Below are 18,243 nucleotides of genomic sequence, written 5' to 3' on the forward strand. Positions count from 1 at the left end.
CACATGGCTGGGGACTCACAATCATGGCAGAAGGCAAGGAGGAGCAACTCACATCTTACGTGGATGGCGGCAGACAAGAGAAGAGAGCTTGTGCAGGGAATCTCCCCCTTATAAAACCATCAGATCTTGTAAGACTTATTCACTATCATGAGAGCAGCACAGGAAAGACCTGCCACCATGATTTGACTATCTCCCACTCCGTCCCTCCCACAACAGGTGGGAATTCAAGATAAGATTTGGGTGGGGACACAGCCAAACCGTATCACTTGGGCAGCTTGACCAACTCCCAATTCCCAGGCTTGATTCTGGAACAATGAAATGAGGATCTCCAAGGATGGGGTCCAGGTGTCAATGTTCTTTTAAAGCTTCCCAGGTGATCTCAATGTGAATGCAAGGTGGTGAACCACTGCTTCCGGACATACCTGCACACTGAGAAGGTATAATAAGTAGTGTGTAGAATCAGAAGGCAATTCATTTGTAAATTTAATACACTTCTATGGAGAGCCTACAAAGTTGATTGTTGGTAGGCTGGAAAGAAGTAATTAAATTGTAATCAAATAGACATGGAGTTAGAGTTCATCATTTAGTCCACAAATATTTATAAATATTATGTGCTAGGTGCTGGGATAAACATAAGTCAATACAGTTTGGTGGTTATCAAAACGGGCTTTAGAATGAAAGAACCAGTTCAGGTCCTGGCTCCACTGTTTACTAGTGTGTGACTTAATTTCTGTAAGCTTGAATTTCTCTGCTGGTAAAATGGGGTTGCTAACAATAGTGCCTACTTCAGAGACTTGCTTGAGAATTATGTCAAATGATGCGGTGTTTCCGAAATTTCAAGATTTGTTCTAAAGCTATACCCATGTGCAACCTGTACTACTGATTACTTAATATTTCATTTACTGGCTCATTTTTTCTTCTTAAATATTTCCTTTGGTCTCACCCCAAGTGGTATCATCTATAAAATACTTGGTTTGATGGGCTAGCTATAGTTTTTCCTAACACACAGTAAAATATATAATTTAACACATAAGTGACTTTTTTTTTGCCACCTGAAAGTGTTGTTTATATCAGTTGTGGGAACACATCTTTGGGAACCAAGGAATATCTGGGATATGTGCATCTGAGCCAGCATGAGAGTGGCTCCTTTCCATAGAGGCAGATGCTAATAATAGTGCCTACTTCAGGGGCTATTGAAGGAATATGGCTCGCCCCTAGAAAGCTCTCAGCTCACTCAGCTAATGATAATTTTTTATTTTTATTTTTTTTAAGACAGAGTCTCACTCTCTCACCCATGCTGGAGTGCAGTGGCGAGCGAGATCTCGGCTCACTGCAACCTCCACCTCTCAGGTTCAAGTGATTCTCCTGCCTTACCCTCCTGAGTAGCTGGGATTACAGGTGTTTGCCACCATGCCAGACTAATTTTTGAATTTTTAGTAGAGATGGGGTTTCACCACATTGGTCAGGCTGGTCTCAAATTTCTGACCTCAAGTGATCCGCCCACCTTGGCCTCCCAAAGTGTTGGGATTACAGGCATGAGCCATTGGGTCCGGCCAGTTATTTTCTTTACATAGAAGTTTCTGGGCTGGGCGCAGTAGCTCACACCTTAATCCCAGCACTTTGGGAGGTTGGGCAGGATGATTGCTTGAGTCCAGGAGTTTGAGATCAGCCTGGGCAACACAGGGAGACTCCATCTCTACCAAAAAAAAAAAAAAAAATTAGCCAGGCATGGTGGTACATGCCTGTGGCTTCCAGCTACTGGGAGGGCTGAGGTGGGATGATCACTTGAGCCTGGAGAGGTGGAAGCTGCAGTAAGTCGTGATTGTGCCACTGAACTCCAGCCTGGGTGACAGAGTGAGATTCTGTCTAAGAAAAAAAAAAAAAAAAAGAGGTGCTTGATAAATAGTAGCTATCCATTACTGGCCCCGGGAACAAGAAGTTAGTTATGTTTAGGGAACAAAAAAAAACCTAACAAATGTGTACTAAGCAAGCCTGTAGCTTTAATCAAGTGCTGGTGTGCGTGTGTGTGTGTGCGAGTTGTGAGAGAACACATCTCCAGTTCTGTCTACTATAGAATTAGGAGAGTACAAAAAAGACTTTACATTTATAAACAGAACATACACATACACACGTGTGCACACACATACACACAATTTAATCATTATAAAACCACATCCATATTGTTGCTACCTAGGTTAAGAAATAGATCATAGCAGCACCCCAACACGCTGAAAGGCCTCCATCAGGTAACTACTATTCTGACTTTTGCTTTCTTTATGGGTTTGTCATTACTTTTAAAAATGGCAAAAACCTCAATGATTTGCATCAACCTAAATACATCCCTCCTTAAACTATGTTGCTTTGTTTTGTCCGCTTTTGGAATTTATATGAATGGAATCATATGCCATTGTCTTGCTTCCTTCATTAGGCCTTGTTTTGAGACTCATTATGTCATTGTGGTTAGTTGCAGTTTATTCTTGTTCATTGTTTATGAAAACACTGCAATATACAATTTTGTCTTTTCTACTGCTGATGGACATTTATGTCGCTTCCAGTTTTTTGCCAACACTATTTTGTATTCTTATACACATCTCTTGGCATACATAAGTAGGAGTTTCTCTCTGGGAGCAGTGGCTAAGGCCTGTAATCTCAGCACTTTGGGAGGCCGAGGTGGGCGGGATCACTTGAGGTCAGGAGTTCAAGACCAGCCTGGCCAACATGGTGAAACCCCCATCTTTACTAAAAATACAAACAATTGGGCTTGGTGGTGTGCGCCTGTAATCCCAGTTACTTGGGAGGGTGAGACAAGAGAATAGCTTGAACCTGGGAGGCAGAGGTTGCAGTGAGGCGAGATCGTGCCATTGCACTCCAGCCTGGGAGACAGAGCAAGACTTCGCCTCAAAATAAATAAATAAATAAATAAATAGGAGTTTTTCTTAGGTAGAGAAACTACTCCTAGCAATAGTCATAGAATGAACAAATCTTCAATGTTAGTAAATAGTGCCATGCTTTTTTTTTTTAATTTCAGAGATTGTGTCCATTTACACGTCTACGGGTACTGTATAAATGTGTGTACCTCTACATCTTCGCAAACACTGTCACATCCTTTTTTTGTTGTTCTCGAATTTGAGTGTTATTGTTTCTCATTGTGACTTTATTTTTCATATTTTCTGATTATGAACGAGGTTGACACCTTTCATACATTTGTTAGTCATCTGGATTTCCGTTTTGGTGAAGTGCCTGTTTTAAGTATCTCTTCTATAATTTATTTTAAAGTGTCCTTTCAGACAGCCTCAATGACTTTCATCAACTCCTTGCAGGGCAATCAGCTGGGAGATAGAGTAATCAAGGTAGGTTGAAGTCAACCTCAAAACATTCGCCGCCTCAGCTGTAGCAGAGAACCATTGGGTTTCCCCAGGTGACAAGTACTTCCACCTTAGCCGCATGAGAGAGAAAGAAGACCAGGCTGAGTAACCTGGCTGCCTACCTCCTCGCAGGTGGCCGAGAGCAGGGGACAGCGCCCAGGCGACCTCCTCAGGGATCCTAGATAAACAGTCGCGTCCCCAAACGCAGCATCCTGCTTAACCGCCAATTTCAAACTGCCAAGACCTGCCCAGCCGACTTTGCCCTTCCCTTTATCCCATTGGTCGCGAGTCAAAGGAAGATGCAATTTGATTGGCTCTCCTTTTCACTTTCGCCATCACTTTAAGTACGTGGGCGGGGCCTGGCTGAGAAGCCCATGTCTATCATAGGAGCGAGCACGCTGATTGGTCCAGACACGGCTGAGACCCTCCCGCGCCGTTCCTCTGGTTCAAACGCGGCGGCGGGAGGCGCGGGGCGGAGCAGATCGCAGACCAGCCGGGTCCGCAGAGCGTGAGTCTGAGCCCCTAGACCCAATTCTACTGCACCCTGCTCCGCAAGGCCAGGGGACGGCCGCCTCCACCCACACCAGTCCCGGGTTTCCCTCCCGTCGCGGGGAGGGCGGTGCTTCCACCCCTAGGGCTGCAGGAGGCCTGGAGGGTCTTCCCAGGCTGGCTGTGCGCGCGCCCACCCTCCTCGGGAGCCAAGGGGTCTGCCGGGTGGTGCCGGGGCGGGAGGCTTGCTCCTCCCCTAAACCAGGCGGAGCCCTATGTCTCTTCAGCTCTGCCTCCTGTCAGCGCTAACTGCATTATTCTGCCCAGTGTAGTCAGCCAGTTCCTTATTACCTGCGTGATAGCAATTTTCTTAACCTCTCTGTTTCAGTGTCTTCATACCTCGTGCCCACCCCACCACCTCCTGATGCCCCCGCCTCTTTCGCTCTGCTCCAGTCCCTCTGGCCTCCCTGTTATTGTTGGAGAGGCCAGGTCCTGCCTCAGTGCTTTTGGCTTGGCTGTTTCCTTTGCCACGGATGTCTTTCTTTCCCCAGATATCAACATGGCTTGCTGGTCACCCGCTTCAGGTCTTCAAGTCTTGGGTCAAATGGTGGCTTCTCTGTGAAGTCTTACTTGACCACACTAAAAATTGCACCGTCTCACCCCCATTGCCCTTATCTTGCTCAGTTTTGTTTTTACCTCATAGCACTTAACACCTTCCAACAAACTATATATAGTTTGCTTATTTCAGTCATTCATTTAATAACTATTTATTCGCACCTATTTATGTGCCAGGCTATGTGTGTCCCCACTGCGTGGGGGCAAAAATCTCTGCCCTTGTGGAGCTTCCATTCTAAGGGGGGAGATAATAGACACATTGATAAGTAAGAGAGTATGTCAGATAAGTGTATCACCTCCTGTTACGGTGAGTTAAAATCTGGTGTTTAATCTCCATGATTAGACTGAGCTTCCTAAAACTGGAGTGGTAGCTAATTTTCATCTCCTTGTCCTTGATACCTTGAGGGAGATCAGGATCTCTCAAGCCCTTCCTGCTCAAAACACAGGACATACTTGACTTTTCTGATACCCTTTCAGCACCAGTGGGGAGATGTTGAAGTTCAAATATGGAGCGCGGAATCCTTTGGATGCTGGTGCTGCTGAACCCATTGCCAGCCGGGCCTCCAGGCTGAATCTGTTCTTCCAGGTAACAGCCTTCCCTGCCAACTTTGCTCACCTGTGTGTTTCCTTGGAATCTCCTTGTCACTCACCTTTGCTTTTATTTTATTTATTTATTTAGAGTCTCACTCTGTCGCTCAGGCTGGAGTACAGTGGTGCAACCTCTGCTCACTGCAACTTCCACCTCCTGGGTTCAAGCGATTCTCCTGCCTCCGCCTCCAGAGTAGCTGGGACTATAGGCGCCTGCCACCACACCCGACTAAGTTTTGTATTTTTTTTTTTTTTAGTAGAGATGGAGTTTCACCATGTTGGCCAGGCTGGGGTCAAACTCCTGACCTCAAGTGATCCACCTGCCTTGGCCTCCCAAAGTGCTGGGATTACAGGCATGAACTGTGCCTGGCTTGCTTTCATTATAGGACCAAGGATAATATTTTAGGAGAAATTCTGTTTTGTTTTGCTTGAAACAAGGTCTTCTGTCGACTCTAGGCCTGTGCCACCATGCCCAGTTAATTTTTAAATTTTTTGTAGGGATGGGGTCTCACTATGTTGCCCAGGCTGATATTGAACACCTGACTTCAAGTGAGCCTCCTGCCTTGGCCTCCCAAAGCACTGGGGTTATAGGTGTGAGCCACTGCACCTGGCCTTCTATTTGGAGTTTTATATGCACTCATTCTTTTTTTTTTTTTTTTTTGAGATGGAGTCTGGCTCTGTCTCCCAGGCTGGAGTGCAGTGGCCGGATCTCAGCTCACTGCAAGCTCCACCTCCCGGGTTTACACCATTCTCCTGCCTCAGCCTCCGGAGTAGCTGGGACTACAGGCGCCCGCCACCTCGCCCGGCTAGTTTTTTGTATTTTTAGTAGAGACGGGGTTTCACCGTGTTCGCCAGGATGGTCTCGATCTCCTGACCTCGTGATCCACCCGTCTCGGCCTCCCAAAGTGCTTGGATTACAGGCTTGAGCCACCGCGCCCGGCCTATATGCACTGATTCTTTTGGAAAAAGGACACTGTGCAGAAGTAGATAGCTGAACTTGCCTTAGGAGGGAGATCTTTTCATATTTCTCACACTTTACACTTCTGTACTAAAGTTCATTAATTGATTGACAGGGTCTTGCTCTGTGGCTCAGGCTGGAGTGCATTGGCACAAACATGGCTCACTGTAGCCTTGACCTCCCGCGCTCAAGCGATCCTCCCACTTCAGCTTTCCAAGTAGCTGGGACCACAGGTGTGTGCCACCACATCTGGCTAATTTTTGTATTTTTTGTAGAGATGAGGTTTCACCATGTTGCCCAGGCAGGTCTCGAATTGCTGGGCTCAAGTGATCCACCTGTCGCAGCCTCTGAAAGTGTTGGGCTTACAGGCGTAAGTCACTGCACCAGGGTAAGTTTGTCCTTTTATTGGAGAAAAAAAAATAAATGAACAAAGATGCTTTTTAAAACTACAATTTCTGTGGATATCATCCTATTCATTTTCATTGCAGGGATGTTTGTTTTTTAAGATTTTAAAAAAAGTTTTGATGAATATCACACCTGTTTAACCCTCATTCCTCTCAAGATAACACATTTCTGTCATCCCAGATGTGTTAAAACTTAATGTCATAAGATTACTTCCAAATAGATTTTTAATTCTTTTGTTTCTGATGTATATGGAACACTGGTGAAGTAGAAATCCTTGTTTGATGTATGTATTCATAAGTCAGGGGGACAACAGAGAACGTGAAGATTTAGAATTGAATCCCAGTCCCAGCACTAGTTAGCTGTGTTACTCTGGGTGAGTCAGTTACCTTTTCTGAGTCCATTTGCTGTTCTTTAAAATAGGTTGTAGCCTGTAATCCCAGTATTTTGGGAGGCTGAGGTGGGTAGATTATTTGAGGTCACGAGTTCGAGACCAGCCTGGCCAACATAGTGAAACCCCATCTCTACTAAAAATATAGAAAATTAGCTGGGTGTAGTGGTGGCATGCACCTGTAATCCCAGCTACTTGAAAGGCTGAAGCAGGAGAATTGTTTGGACCCGGGAGGCGGAGGTTGCAGTGAGCTGAGATCGTGCCACTGCACTCCAGCCTGGGCAGCAGAGTGCGTGAGACTCCATCTCAAAACAAAACAAAAGAAAACAAAAAAATAACGTAGAGGTTGTAGTACCTAATCCACAGGGTTGTTGTGAGGATTAAATGAGATATTACATATAAAGCATTTAGCACCTTGCCTGGCTGTTAGTAAACCCCTTATAAAAAATGGTAAGTATTGTTAATACTCAGCATAGAATAGTATTAGTTATAATATTAATACTAAATTTCTGTTTCCTTAATAGGAATTATATTTAGGGAGGTAGTTATGTAGGATACCTGTAAGATGATGAACCATTGTTCATCTACCTGCCACTCTACTCCAGCCTGGGCGACAGAGTGAGACTCCGTCTCAAAAAAAAAAAAAAAGTTTTTATTTAGGAAACAACAGGCCAGGTGTGGTGGCTCACACCTGTAATCCCAGTACTTCAGGAGACTGAGGCAGGTAGATTGCTTGAATCTAAGAGTTCAAGACTAGCCTGGGCAAAATGGTGAAACCCCATCTCTACAAAAAGTATAAATAATTAGCCAGACATGGTGGTGTGTGCCTATAGTCCCAGCTACTTAGGAGGCTGAGGTGGGGGCATCGCTGGGGCCCCGGAGGCAGATGTTGCAGTGAGCTGAGATTGTGACACTGCACTCCAGCCTGGGTGACAGAACGAGGCCCTGTTTCTAAATAAATACATAAATAGGAAGCAACAGATATAGACATATATGGAGGTAGACAAGGCCTTGCCCAAGATCATACACATTGGGCTTTGCAGATGGAGCCAAGATCAGACTCCATCTTTGGTTGGTCCGACTCCAAAGGCTGACCACATAGCCATTGGGCCACACCGTCTGTGCATGTCAGAGTTTATTAAGTATATCTTGTATTTTGTCATTATAACAGGAAGAATTATAGGTAAACCCTCAGTTCATCTCTTTTTAATGCTGAGTTCCCTCCACCCAGTAAAGCTATTATTGCAAGTGTATTATATACCTGTCATTTGCCTTGAGTGATCAGGTAAGGATGCTGTTTGTTCTTTTCCCATATAGTGCTGTTTGAATGAGGTTGAGATACAGTAGCAATTTTGTTTTCCATTCAGGTGAGTACCTTACACTGAGTGTCATTTTGTCCTTTCTACTTCTACTCAACAGGATTTCCTAACATGTTCGAGGTCAGTGATTGTCAGACTTTCAGAGCCAGCAAAACTTCCCAAATTGCTGGGTAGACACAGGTTTTCTTATTTTGCCAAGTAAGGATATTAAAAAAATAATAATAAAAAGAAAAACCTATTATTTTCTTGCCCTTTTATTTCATAAAGGGCATTTTAAGAAACAACAAGATAGGAAGAACATCATCTCAGAATAAAGGACCATTTTTAAATTTGAATACATTTAGTTTTATAAAAAAAGATATCATGTGGCGTTCATTTTTTCTCATTTCACTGCAGGCTGTTGAAAACTTTGTTAAGACCCAGTACTGTATTTGGGAACCCCTGCTTTAGTTGGTTTAAACTCTTGAAGAATACAAGAGACAAAGCGTTTTATTTTCCTGAGTTAGTGGTAACTATTACTAAAGTGACAGATATGGTAGCCTTGAATGCAGTGCTTCCCAAACCTGACTGAGGTCTGACTCTCTTGGGGACCAGGGTGTCATTCCGTTGCCCAGGCTGGAGTGTGGCAGCACAATCTTGGCTCACTACAGCCTTGACTTCTTGGGCTCCAGTGATCCTCCTACCTCAGTCTCACGAATGGCTAGGACTACAGGATCATGCCACTACACCTGGCTAATTTTTTTTGTTTGTTCGTAGAGATGGGGTCTTGCTGTGTTGCCCCGGCTGGTCTTGAACTCCTGGGCTCAAGTGATCCTCCCACTTTGGCCTCCCAAAGTGCTGGGATTCCAGGTGGGAGCCACCTCACCCTGCTGGGGAACTTGTTAATAAAACAGATCCCAGGCTACAGTCTGGAAAATTCTATTTCAGTAGGTTGTTGGGGAGGGGAGGCATAGGACCAGATAATGTGTGTGTTTGTTTTTTTTCCTTAAATTCTCCAGTGCTCTTGTGGTTCAAATGCAGCAGTCTGTTTCTGTTATCAAGTGCTGTGTAACAAAGCACTCAACGTTTAAAACAACAATGATTTATTTTTCTTAGGATTCTGTGGATTGGCTGGACTCAGCTAGGTGGTTCTTCTGCTTCATCCTGTGATGTCAGCTGGGGTTACTTGTGGGGCTACATTAAGCTGGGATTATGTCTGGGACTGGAACATGTAGGTGCTGACTGCTGGCTGGGGCACCTTAGTGTTTCTTATGTGGCCTCTGTTCTCCATGAGGTCTTTCAGTAGTGTAGCCCAGGACTCGTAACTTTTTTTTTTTAAGACGGAGTCTCGACCTGTCACCCAGGCTGGAGTGTAGTGGCATGATCTCTGCTCACTGCAACCTCCGCCTCTTGGGTTCAAGCGATTCTCCTGCCCCAGCCTCCTGAGTAGCTGGGATTACAGGCGCTCACCTCCATGCCCGGCCAATTTTTGCATTTTTAGTAGAGACGGGGTTTCACCACATTGGTCAGGCTGGTCTCCAACTTCTGACCTTGTGAGCCACCTGCCTCGGCCTTCCAAAATGCTGGGATTACAGGCGTGAGCCACCACTCCTGGCTGACTTGTAACTTTTTTTGTAAGTAATAAATATTTTAGGCTTTGTGGGTCCTGTAGTTTCTGTTGCAACCACTCAACTTGGCCATGGTAGCACAAAAGCAGTTAAAGACAATATGTAAATGATGGATGTGGCTGTGTTCCAGTAAAACTTATAAAAAGTCCGTGGTCGCCGGGCGCGGTGGCTCAAGCCTGTAATCCCAGCACTTTTTGGAAGGCCGAGACGGGTGGATCACAAGGTCAGGAGATCGAGACCATCCTGGCTAACACGGTGAAACCCCATCTCTACTAAAAAATACAAAAAACTAGCCGGGCGAGGTGGTGGGCGCTTGTAGTCCCAGCTACTCCGGAGGCTGAGGCAGGAGAATGGCGTAAACCCGGGAGGCGGAGCTTGCAGTGAGCTAAGATCCGGCCACTGCACTCCAGCCCAGGCGACAGAGCGAGACTCCGTCTCAAAAAAAAAAAAAAAAAAAGTCCGTGGTCTGGATTTGGTCCAAGGGCTATAGATTGTACACCCCTGGTCTAGCCCAAGCATCTTTGCATGGTGGCTGGCTTCCCAAAAGTGGAAACTGGTAAGCTGCTGTTTTTTGAGAGGGAGTCTTTCTCTGTTGCCCAGGCTGGAGTGCAGTGGTGTGATCTCGGCTCACTGCAACCTCCGACTGCCGGGTTCAAGCAATTCTCATGCCTCAGCCTCCCAAGTGGTTGGGATTACAGGCGCCCACCACCATGACCGGCTAATTTTTGTATTTTAGTAGAGACAGGATTTCACCATGTTGGCCAGGGTGGTCTCAAACTCCTGACCTCAAGTGATCCACCCGCCTTGGCTTCCCAAAGTGCTGGGATGACAGACATGAGCCAGCATGCTTGGCCGCTTGACGAGCTTCTTAAAGGCACTGCCCTGAACTGGCACAGTATCTCTTGTGTCACGTTCTTTTGGTTGAAGAGAGTCTCAGAGATGGCACAGATTCAAAGATAGGAGAAATAGACTCCAGCCCTTAAAGGAAGGAATAGCATGTGCCTACCGAATTGGAGGAACTGTTGGAGGCCGTCTTTGCAAAGAGACCACACTATTCATGGCTTGGCACGTGGGAATCACTGCTGTACACCAGGGTTGCAGACTCATGTCTTTGGGGGCCGGGCAGTGAGTATAAATGAGTTAGGTGGGCCAGTTGGAAGATGGAGTCAGACCTTCAGTGAACTCCCGAACACATCTGCTACCGGGAGGGGCAGCATTACTCAGCTCCAGCTCAGCATCATCAGGCAGGAAGGCGAGGCAGGAAGATGAGGCAGTGTTGCCGGATCTGCCAGTGTTTCAAGAGAAGCCAGAGACTCCATTTTTATTTTTTTTATGGAATCTCCTGATTTTGAAATATTGGCAGATAATTCAAATTATCTTAAACACTACAGGCCAAACAAAACATATCTGTGGGCTAGAGACAGTCTGCCAGTTTGTAACTATTTCTCCAGATTATGAGTAAATTTGGCTTTATGATAGTCACTCAGTTCTCATTACTCTAGGTTGTTCAAATGAATTAAAAAAGGTGAAATTATATGAATAAACCCCTGGGCACACATGAAAGAAGTGAAAAACCCATGTTTCCTATTGTAGAAACATGGAAGCATGTCAGAGCCACTGGATCCAGAGGAAGTATTCTCACTAGCCTCAGACCCTCAGGAGTGAGGGACCTTTTCTTGTTAATGGCCATGCTTGTGCCGTTTTCCCTCCCAGGTGCTGGTGAAAGAAACCCACAGTCCTGGAATCAAGGAAGTGATACCATAATGACTGTCGGTTGACGCTGCTTTAAAGAATGAAGCCACAGAATTGTGCTGTTAGCATGTCGTGAGCAGTTAGCTGAGTTGGTGGCTTGTAATTTACTCTGTGTGGATGTTATTGATCAAAGCTTTTCATTATTGACAGTGTCTCCATCTGCTGTTTGCTGTTTTTAGGGGAAACCACCCTTTATGACTCAACAGCAGATGTCTCCTCTTTCCCGAGAAGGGATATTAGATGCCCTCTTTGTTCTCTTTGAAGAGTGCAGTCAGCCTGCTCTGATGAAGATTAAGCATGTGAGCAACTTTGTCCGGAAGTGTAAGTTTGGGGAACTTTTTCTTGAACACTGTCCTGAGAGAGAAAACTAGAAAGATGCTTGAGGCAGAATGAGTTACTGGTTGATAGTAGTGGGTAAGAACTCTGGTTCTATATAAGATAGATCCAGGTTCAAGTTCAGGCTGCACCTCTTATAGCTGGGAGACCAGGTAAGTTGGGCTTCTTGGTTGCAAGTGACAAACTCAATTCAAAGACTGAATTTAGGACAGGTGCAGTGGCTCTTACCTATAATAATCAGCCCTTTGGGAAGGTGAGGTGGGCGAATTGCTTGAGCCCAGGAGTTCAAGACCAGCTTGGGCGACATGGTGAAACCCTGTCTCTACAAAAAATACAAAAATTAACTGGTTATGGTGGCTTGCACTTGTGGTCCCAGCTGCTCAGGAGGCTGAGGTAGGAGGATCACTGGAGCCCGAGAGGTCAAGGCTCAATGAATCATGATTGTGGCATTGCACTCCAGTCTGGGTGACAGAGTGAGACCCTGTGTGAATAAAAGAGTGAATTTATTGGCTCATGAAACTGAGAAATCCAGGAATGAGTTAAGTTTTAACTTTAGGCATAGCTGGTTCCAGAAACCTCTATAATACCCCATGACCTCATGCTTATACTCGCTCAGGACTGACTTTCTATTAGACAATGTAGGCACTGTGCTTAGGACCTGTGATATTTAATTTTAATGAATTTAATTAGTTTTAATTAACTGAATTAAATTTTAATTTGTTTTAAAATTACAGGAAGAAATGAATGTAATAATGTATAATGATTCTGGATTACATTCATCTTTATACCAGTGTAGTCATAGAATAAAATTTTTGTTTTTTTTGGAGACAAGGTCTTGCTCTGTTACCCAGACTGGAGTGCAGCGGTATATCACAGCTTATTGCGGTTTCAACCTTCTAGGCTCAAGCAATCCTTCTACCTCAGTGGCTGGGACTACAGGCTCACACTACCATGCCCAGCTAATTTTTGCTTTTTTCTGTAGAGATAGGGTCTTACTATGTTACCCAGGCTGGTCTCAAACTCCAGGCTTTAAGCAGTCTTCCTGCCTCAGCCTTCCAAAGCTTTGGGATTACAGGCGTTGAGCCACCATGCCTGGCCCCATGAAACATAATTTTCGAATTCTTTTTTGTTTTTAATGGAAGAAGGGGCTGAGGAAGGCAAAAGTACCTAGGGCCTATGAAGTCATGTATCGGCCTTGCCTTCACCCTGTTTCTGACTTTGCTTGACTTCCATGTGATGGGGCAGTTGACTGCTGGTGTCCCAGTTTCATACTCTCAAATTAGTGTTTTTCAACCAGTGGGTGATTTTGTCCCCTGGAGATGTTTTCGGTTGTCAGAGCTGGCTGGGGATGGTGGTGTGTGAGGCTGGGGGGAAGGGTCCTACTGTCAGTTAATGGGTGAGGCCAGAGATGCTGCCAAACACCTTACAGTGCACAAAGCAGCCCCTGTAACACAGAATTATGTAGCCCACAATGCCAGTAGTGCTGAATTTGAGAAACCTCACCTTGTACAACATTGCTGTGCAACCAACCACCCTAAATATTAGTGACTTAAAACAATAGTCATTGTGGCTGGGCGCGGTGGCTCATGCCTGTAGTCCCAGCACTTTGAGAGACTGAGGCGGTGGATCACTTGAGGTCAGGAGTTTGAGACCAGCCTGGCCAACATGGTGAAACCTTGTCTTTACTAAAAATACAAGAATTAACTGAGCGTGGTGGTGGGCGCCTGTAATCCCAGCTGCTTGGGAGGCTGAGGCAGGAGAATCATTTGAATCTGGGAGGTGGAGGTTGCAGTGAGCCAAGATCTCACCACTGCACTCCAGCCTGGGCAATGAGTGAGACTTTGTCTTAAAAAAAAAAAAAAGTTATGGTATTACCTCGCGTGTGTGTAGGTTGATTGGACTCAGCTGGGAATTCCTCTGCCCTGTATTACATTGGCCAGGCTTGCCGTCACCTGGGACTCTCCTGGGCTGGAATGTGTGAGAGGGCTTACTCACTGTTTGGTGCCCTGGCTGGGAGACTGGGCCCAGCTGGGCCTCTCTCTTCATGAAGTTTCAGGGCCTTTTGCTGTCTACATGGCACTTCTATGTGGTCTCTACATCAGAAGTCAAGGAACTACAGCCTGTGATGCCTATTTTGTAAACAAAGTTTTACTGGAACAGCCATACCCATGTGTTTGTACAGTGCCTATGGCTGCTTTCACATTATAACAGCATTTTATTTCATTTTATTTATTGTTTTAGAGACAAAGTCTCACTCTGGCTGGAGTGCAGCAGCACAATCATAGCTCACCGCAGCCTCCAACTCCTGGGCTCAGGCAATCCTCCTGTCTCAGCCTCCTCAGTAGCTAGAACTACAGGCGCATGCCACCGTTAATGGCTAATTTTTAAATTTTATGCAGAGATGGGATCTTGCGAGATTGCTTAGGCTGGTCTTGAACTCCTGGCCTCAAGAAATCCTCCCACCTTGGCCTCCCAAAATGCTTGGATTACAGGCATGAGCCACTGTGCCCAGCCCACAACAGCATTTGAGTAGTTGTGATAGAGATCAAATGGCCTACAAAGCCCAAAATAATTCCTGTTCGGCCCATTTCGAAAAGGCTTGCTGACCTCTGAGCTACATGGTCTTTCTAGTAGGACAGCTTCGACGGTAGCTCAGGGTTTCCAAAACACAAAAGTGGAAGCTGCCAGGCTTTCTTAGGGGTTATCCTAGGAGGAACATAGGATCTCTTTGGCTGCATTCTATTGTTTGATGCATGCTCTGGGGCCGCTCAAATTCCACCTGAGAGGAAACTACACAAGGGCATGAATCCCAAGAGGACTGGGGTATTGGGTGCTATTTTTGGAGACTGGCTACCACACCCTGCCCAGTGGTTATCTTCCCTTATCTAGGTTAGTACAATCCCAGGGAAGATTCTAATTTGGCTCTGCTTTGGGTCATTTGCCTCCCTGGAGGTGAAGTATTGTGATCGGTTTTGTTGGAGTGCCCAAAGGGGTCAGGGCAGTATGATTACCAGGACCTCATGGAATGGGGGATGCGTGGTTATGCAAAGGAGCCGGGGATGCTGAGTAGAAAAGAATCAGTATATGTTCACTATAGTGCCCTTCGGTATTTTACATGTACTTTGTTCTCAGTTTTCTCATCTGCAAAACGAGAATAATGTATATCCTTTTTTTGGAGTCTTGCTCTGTTGCCCAGGCTGGAGTACAGTGGCACAATCTCAGCTCACTGCAATCTCCACATCCCGGGTTCAAGTGATTCTCCTGCCTCAGCCTCCTGAGTAGCTGGGACTACAGGGGTGCACCACCACACTCAGCTAGTTTTTTTATTTTTAGTAGAGATGGGGTTTTGCCGTGTTGGCCAGGCTGGTCTCAAACTCCTGACTTCAAGTGATCCACCTGCTTTAGCCTCCAAAAGTGCTGGAATTATGGGCATGAGCCACTGCACCCGGTGGGAATAATGTACATCTAGTGAGGCTGTGTTGGGATTGAATGAGTTAATGCACAGACCAGACTTGTCATGTTGCCTGTCCCATAGGAGACAATAAATGGTACCCAGTAATCATAACTCTAAACCTCAACAACATTTAAAATGTGTATCTTCAAAATGTACTTGAGATATTTGTTCATCATTCTGTTTTTGTTTGAATAAGCTCCCGCCTTCTTTTTTGAATATTTAAATTTATAAGTAGGGAGTGGGAGGGGAAGGAAATTATGCGACGAGGCTAGCTTACTGAGCCATCTGCAGGTACCTTCATTAGTCTTGAGGCTGTCCTCTGGTTACTTAACAGCAGTGAATTATCTAGAACCATTTAGTGATCAGAAGACTTGGTTTAGTGGAATGTAGATTTTTTTCTAATAGAACCCTCTTCCAGGGAAATGTTTCATATGTTTGAAGAGGTTTCCTGGGGAGTGGTTAAGAGGCCATGATTGAAAATGGGTGATTACATTATGTTTTTTTTCCTCCCTTTTTTGAGTGTCTGTTTTGGAATGGAAGCTTTGTTTTTCCATGTAGAGAAGGGTCCATCAGCTGCTTCTGCCCAGGTTTTTTGAATCTTCCTATAGGGATGGAGATTTTCTTTGGGGACTGTTAGAGAAAATAGAACAGAGAGTAGCTCTGAAGGATGTCTCCAGCAGAAGTACCCCTAGCCTTGGGCCAACGGAGGGAAGGGAAGGGAAGGGAACGAGCATCTGGGAACCAGGGAAGGGATTTTTGTCTTTCTTAATTTCTCTTACATCCCCAGTACCTAAAATAGTGTCTGGCATATGTTAAGTACTTAATAAATACTTGTTGAATGAGTATATTGCTCAGTGAACAAAATAAATGTCAAACATTAAGCACAGTACCAGATAATTTTTGTAAAAAATATACAGCAGTGTGATATTACAACTTGCACAGAGGCCAGGTGCAGTGGCTCATGCTTGTAATCCCAGCACTTTGGGAGACCGAGGTGGGCGGATCTTTGAGCTCTGGAGTTCGAGACCAACCTGGGCAACATGGTGAAACCCTGTCTGTACAACAAAATGCAAAAATTAGCCGGGGCATGGGGGCACACGTCTGTGGTCCCAGCTACTTGGGAGGCTGAGGCTGGAGGATTGCTTGAAGCCGGGAGGTGGAGGTTGCAGTGAGCCAAGATTGTGCCCAGCCTGGGTGACAGAGTGCCAGGTTGCAGTGAGCCTGTACCAAGTTGCAGTGAGCCAAGATTGTGCCCAGCCTGGGTGACAGAGTAAGACCCTGTCTCAAAACACAAAACAACACCCCCTTCAAAAAAAAAAAATCCAAAACCACCACCACAACAAAAAAACTTACACAGAAAAGTGTTGATAATTGTCAAAGTTGGGCTGTTACTGGCAATTTGACAGTAGCTGAATTACTACCATTTCAGCTATATCCACTATAGATAACACCTTCAATATATTTATAGCTTTAGTTCTAATGGCAAATGATAAATTTTGAAAAGTTGGTTTTTTTTCTTCCTTATTGCAAACATAATATGTAATACAATGTTAAATATAGAAAGTTAAATGTGTATCTGAGTCTGTTTGGGCTGTGATAGTAGATACCTTAGACTTGGTAATTTATAAACAATAGAAATTCATTGCTCGCAGTTGTGAAGACTGGGAAGTCCAAGATCAAGGCACTGGCAATTCTGGTGTCTGGTGATGGCTCCCGGCTTCAAAGATGGTGCCTTCTTGCTGCATCTTCACCTGGCAGAAGGGGCAAACACGATTCCTTCAGCCTGTTTTTTTGTTTTTTTTTTTTAATATTTAAAACTTTTGGCCTGGCGTGGTGGCTCACGCCTGTAATCCCAGCACTTTGGGAGGTCAAGGAGGGCGGATCACGAGGTCAAGAGATCGAGACCATCCTGGCCAGCATGGTGAAACCTTGTCTCTATACTAAAAATACAAAAATTCGCCAGGTGTGGTGGCACGCACCTATAGTCCCAGCTACTCAGGAGGCTGAGGCAGGAGAATTGCTTGAACCTGGGAGGCAGAGGTTGCAGTGAGCCAAGATTGTGCCACTGCACTGTAGCCTGGCAGCAGAGTGAGACTCTGTCTCAAAAACAAACAAGCAAACAGAAAGCAAAAAACCTTTTATTTTAGGTTCACAGGTAAATGTACAGGTTTGTTATGTAGGTAAACTTGTCTTGGGGTTTGTTATAGATTATTTTGTCACCCAGGTACTAAGCCTAGTAACCAATAGTTATTTTTTCAGATTGTCTCCCTCTTCCCTTCCTCTGTCCTCTACTAGGCTCCAGTGTCTGTTGTTCCCTTCTTTGTGTCCTTGTGTTCTCATCCTTTAGCTCTCATTTATATGTGAGAACATGTGGTATTTGGTTTTCTGTTCCTGCATTAGTTTGTTAAGTATAATGGCAGCCTTTTTTTTTTTTTTTTTTTTTGATACAGAGTCTTGCTCTGTCGCCCAGGCTGGAGTGCAGTGGCGTGGTCTTTGCTCACTGCAACCTCTGCCTTCCTGGTTCAAGTGATTCTCTTGCCCTAGCTTCCTGAGTAGCTGGGACTACAGGTGTGCACCACCATGCCAGGCTAATTTTTCTATTTTAGTAGAGACAGGGTTTCACCATGCTGGCCACGCTGGTCTCCAACTCCTGACCTTGTGATCCGCCTGCCTTGTCCTCCCAAAGTGCTGGGATTACAGGTGTGAGTCACTGCGCCCGACCCAGTGTCAGCCTCTTTTTTAAGGGGACTAATCCCATTCATGGGGATGGAGCCCTCATGATTTAACCACTTCCCTAAAAGTCCTACCTCTTTTTTTTTTTTTTTTTGAGACGGAGTCTTGGTCTGTCACCCAGGCTGGAGTGCAGTGGTGCAGTCTTGGCTCACTGCAACCTCCGCCTCCCAGGTTCAGGAGATGCTCCTGCCTCAACCTCCCGAGTAGCTGGGATTACAGGTGCCTGCCACCACG

The 18,243-nt window shown here is 45.3% G+C and overlaps 1 protein-coding gene across 2 annotated transcripts in view; it reads left to right on the plus strand.

The window, feature by feature from the left end:
- The first annotated feature begins 3,806 nt into the window (after positions 1–3,806).
- Positions 3,807–18,243, plus strand: part of CIT (citron rho-interacting serine/threonine kinase) — a 205,349-nt gene continuing 190,912 nt past the window's right edge. Inside the window, exons 1-3 of one of the 2 annotated variants that reach the window (XM_010368276.2) lie at positions 3,807–3,873; positions 4,947–5,055; positions 11,666–11,807. In XM_010368276.2, coding sequence (XP_010366578.2) covers positions 4,960–5,055; positions 11,666–11,807 — 238 coding nt within the window. In that variant the 5' untranslated portion in view covers positions 3,807–3,873; positions 4,947–4,959. The remainder of the gene's footprint in view (positions 3,874–4,946; positions 5,056–11,665; positions 11,808–18,243) is intronic. The other variant, XM_030939374.1, reaches the window with a different exon arrangement.

Source organism: Rhinopithecus roxellana, chromosome 10 (assembly GCF_007565055.1).
Source record: "Rhinopithecus roxellana isolate Shanxi Qingling chromosome 10, ASM756505v1, whole genome shotgun sequence".
In the NCBI taxonomy this organism is placed as follows: Eukaryota; Metazoa; Chordata; class Mammalia; order Primates; family Cercopithecidae; genus Rhinopithecus; species Rhinopithecus roxellana.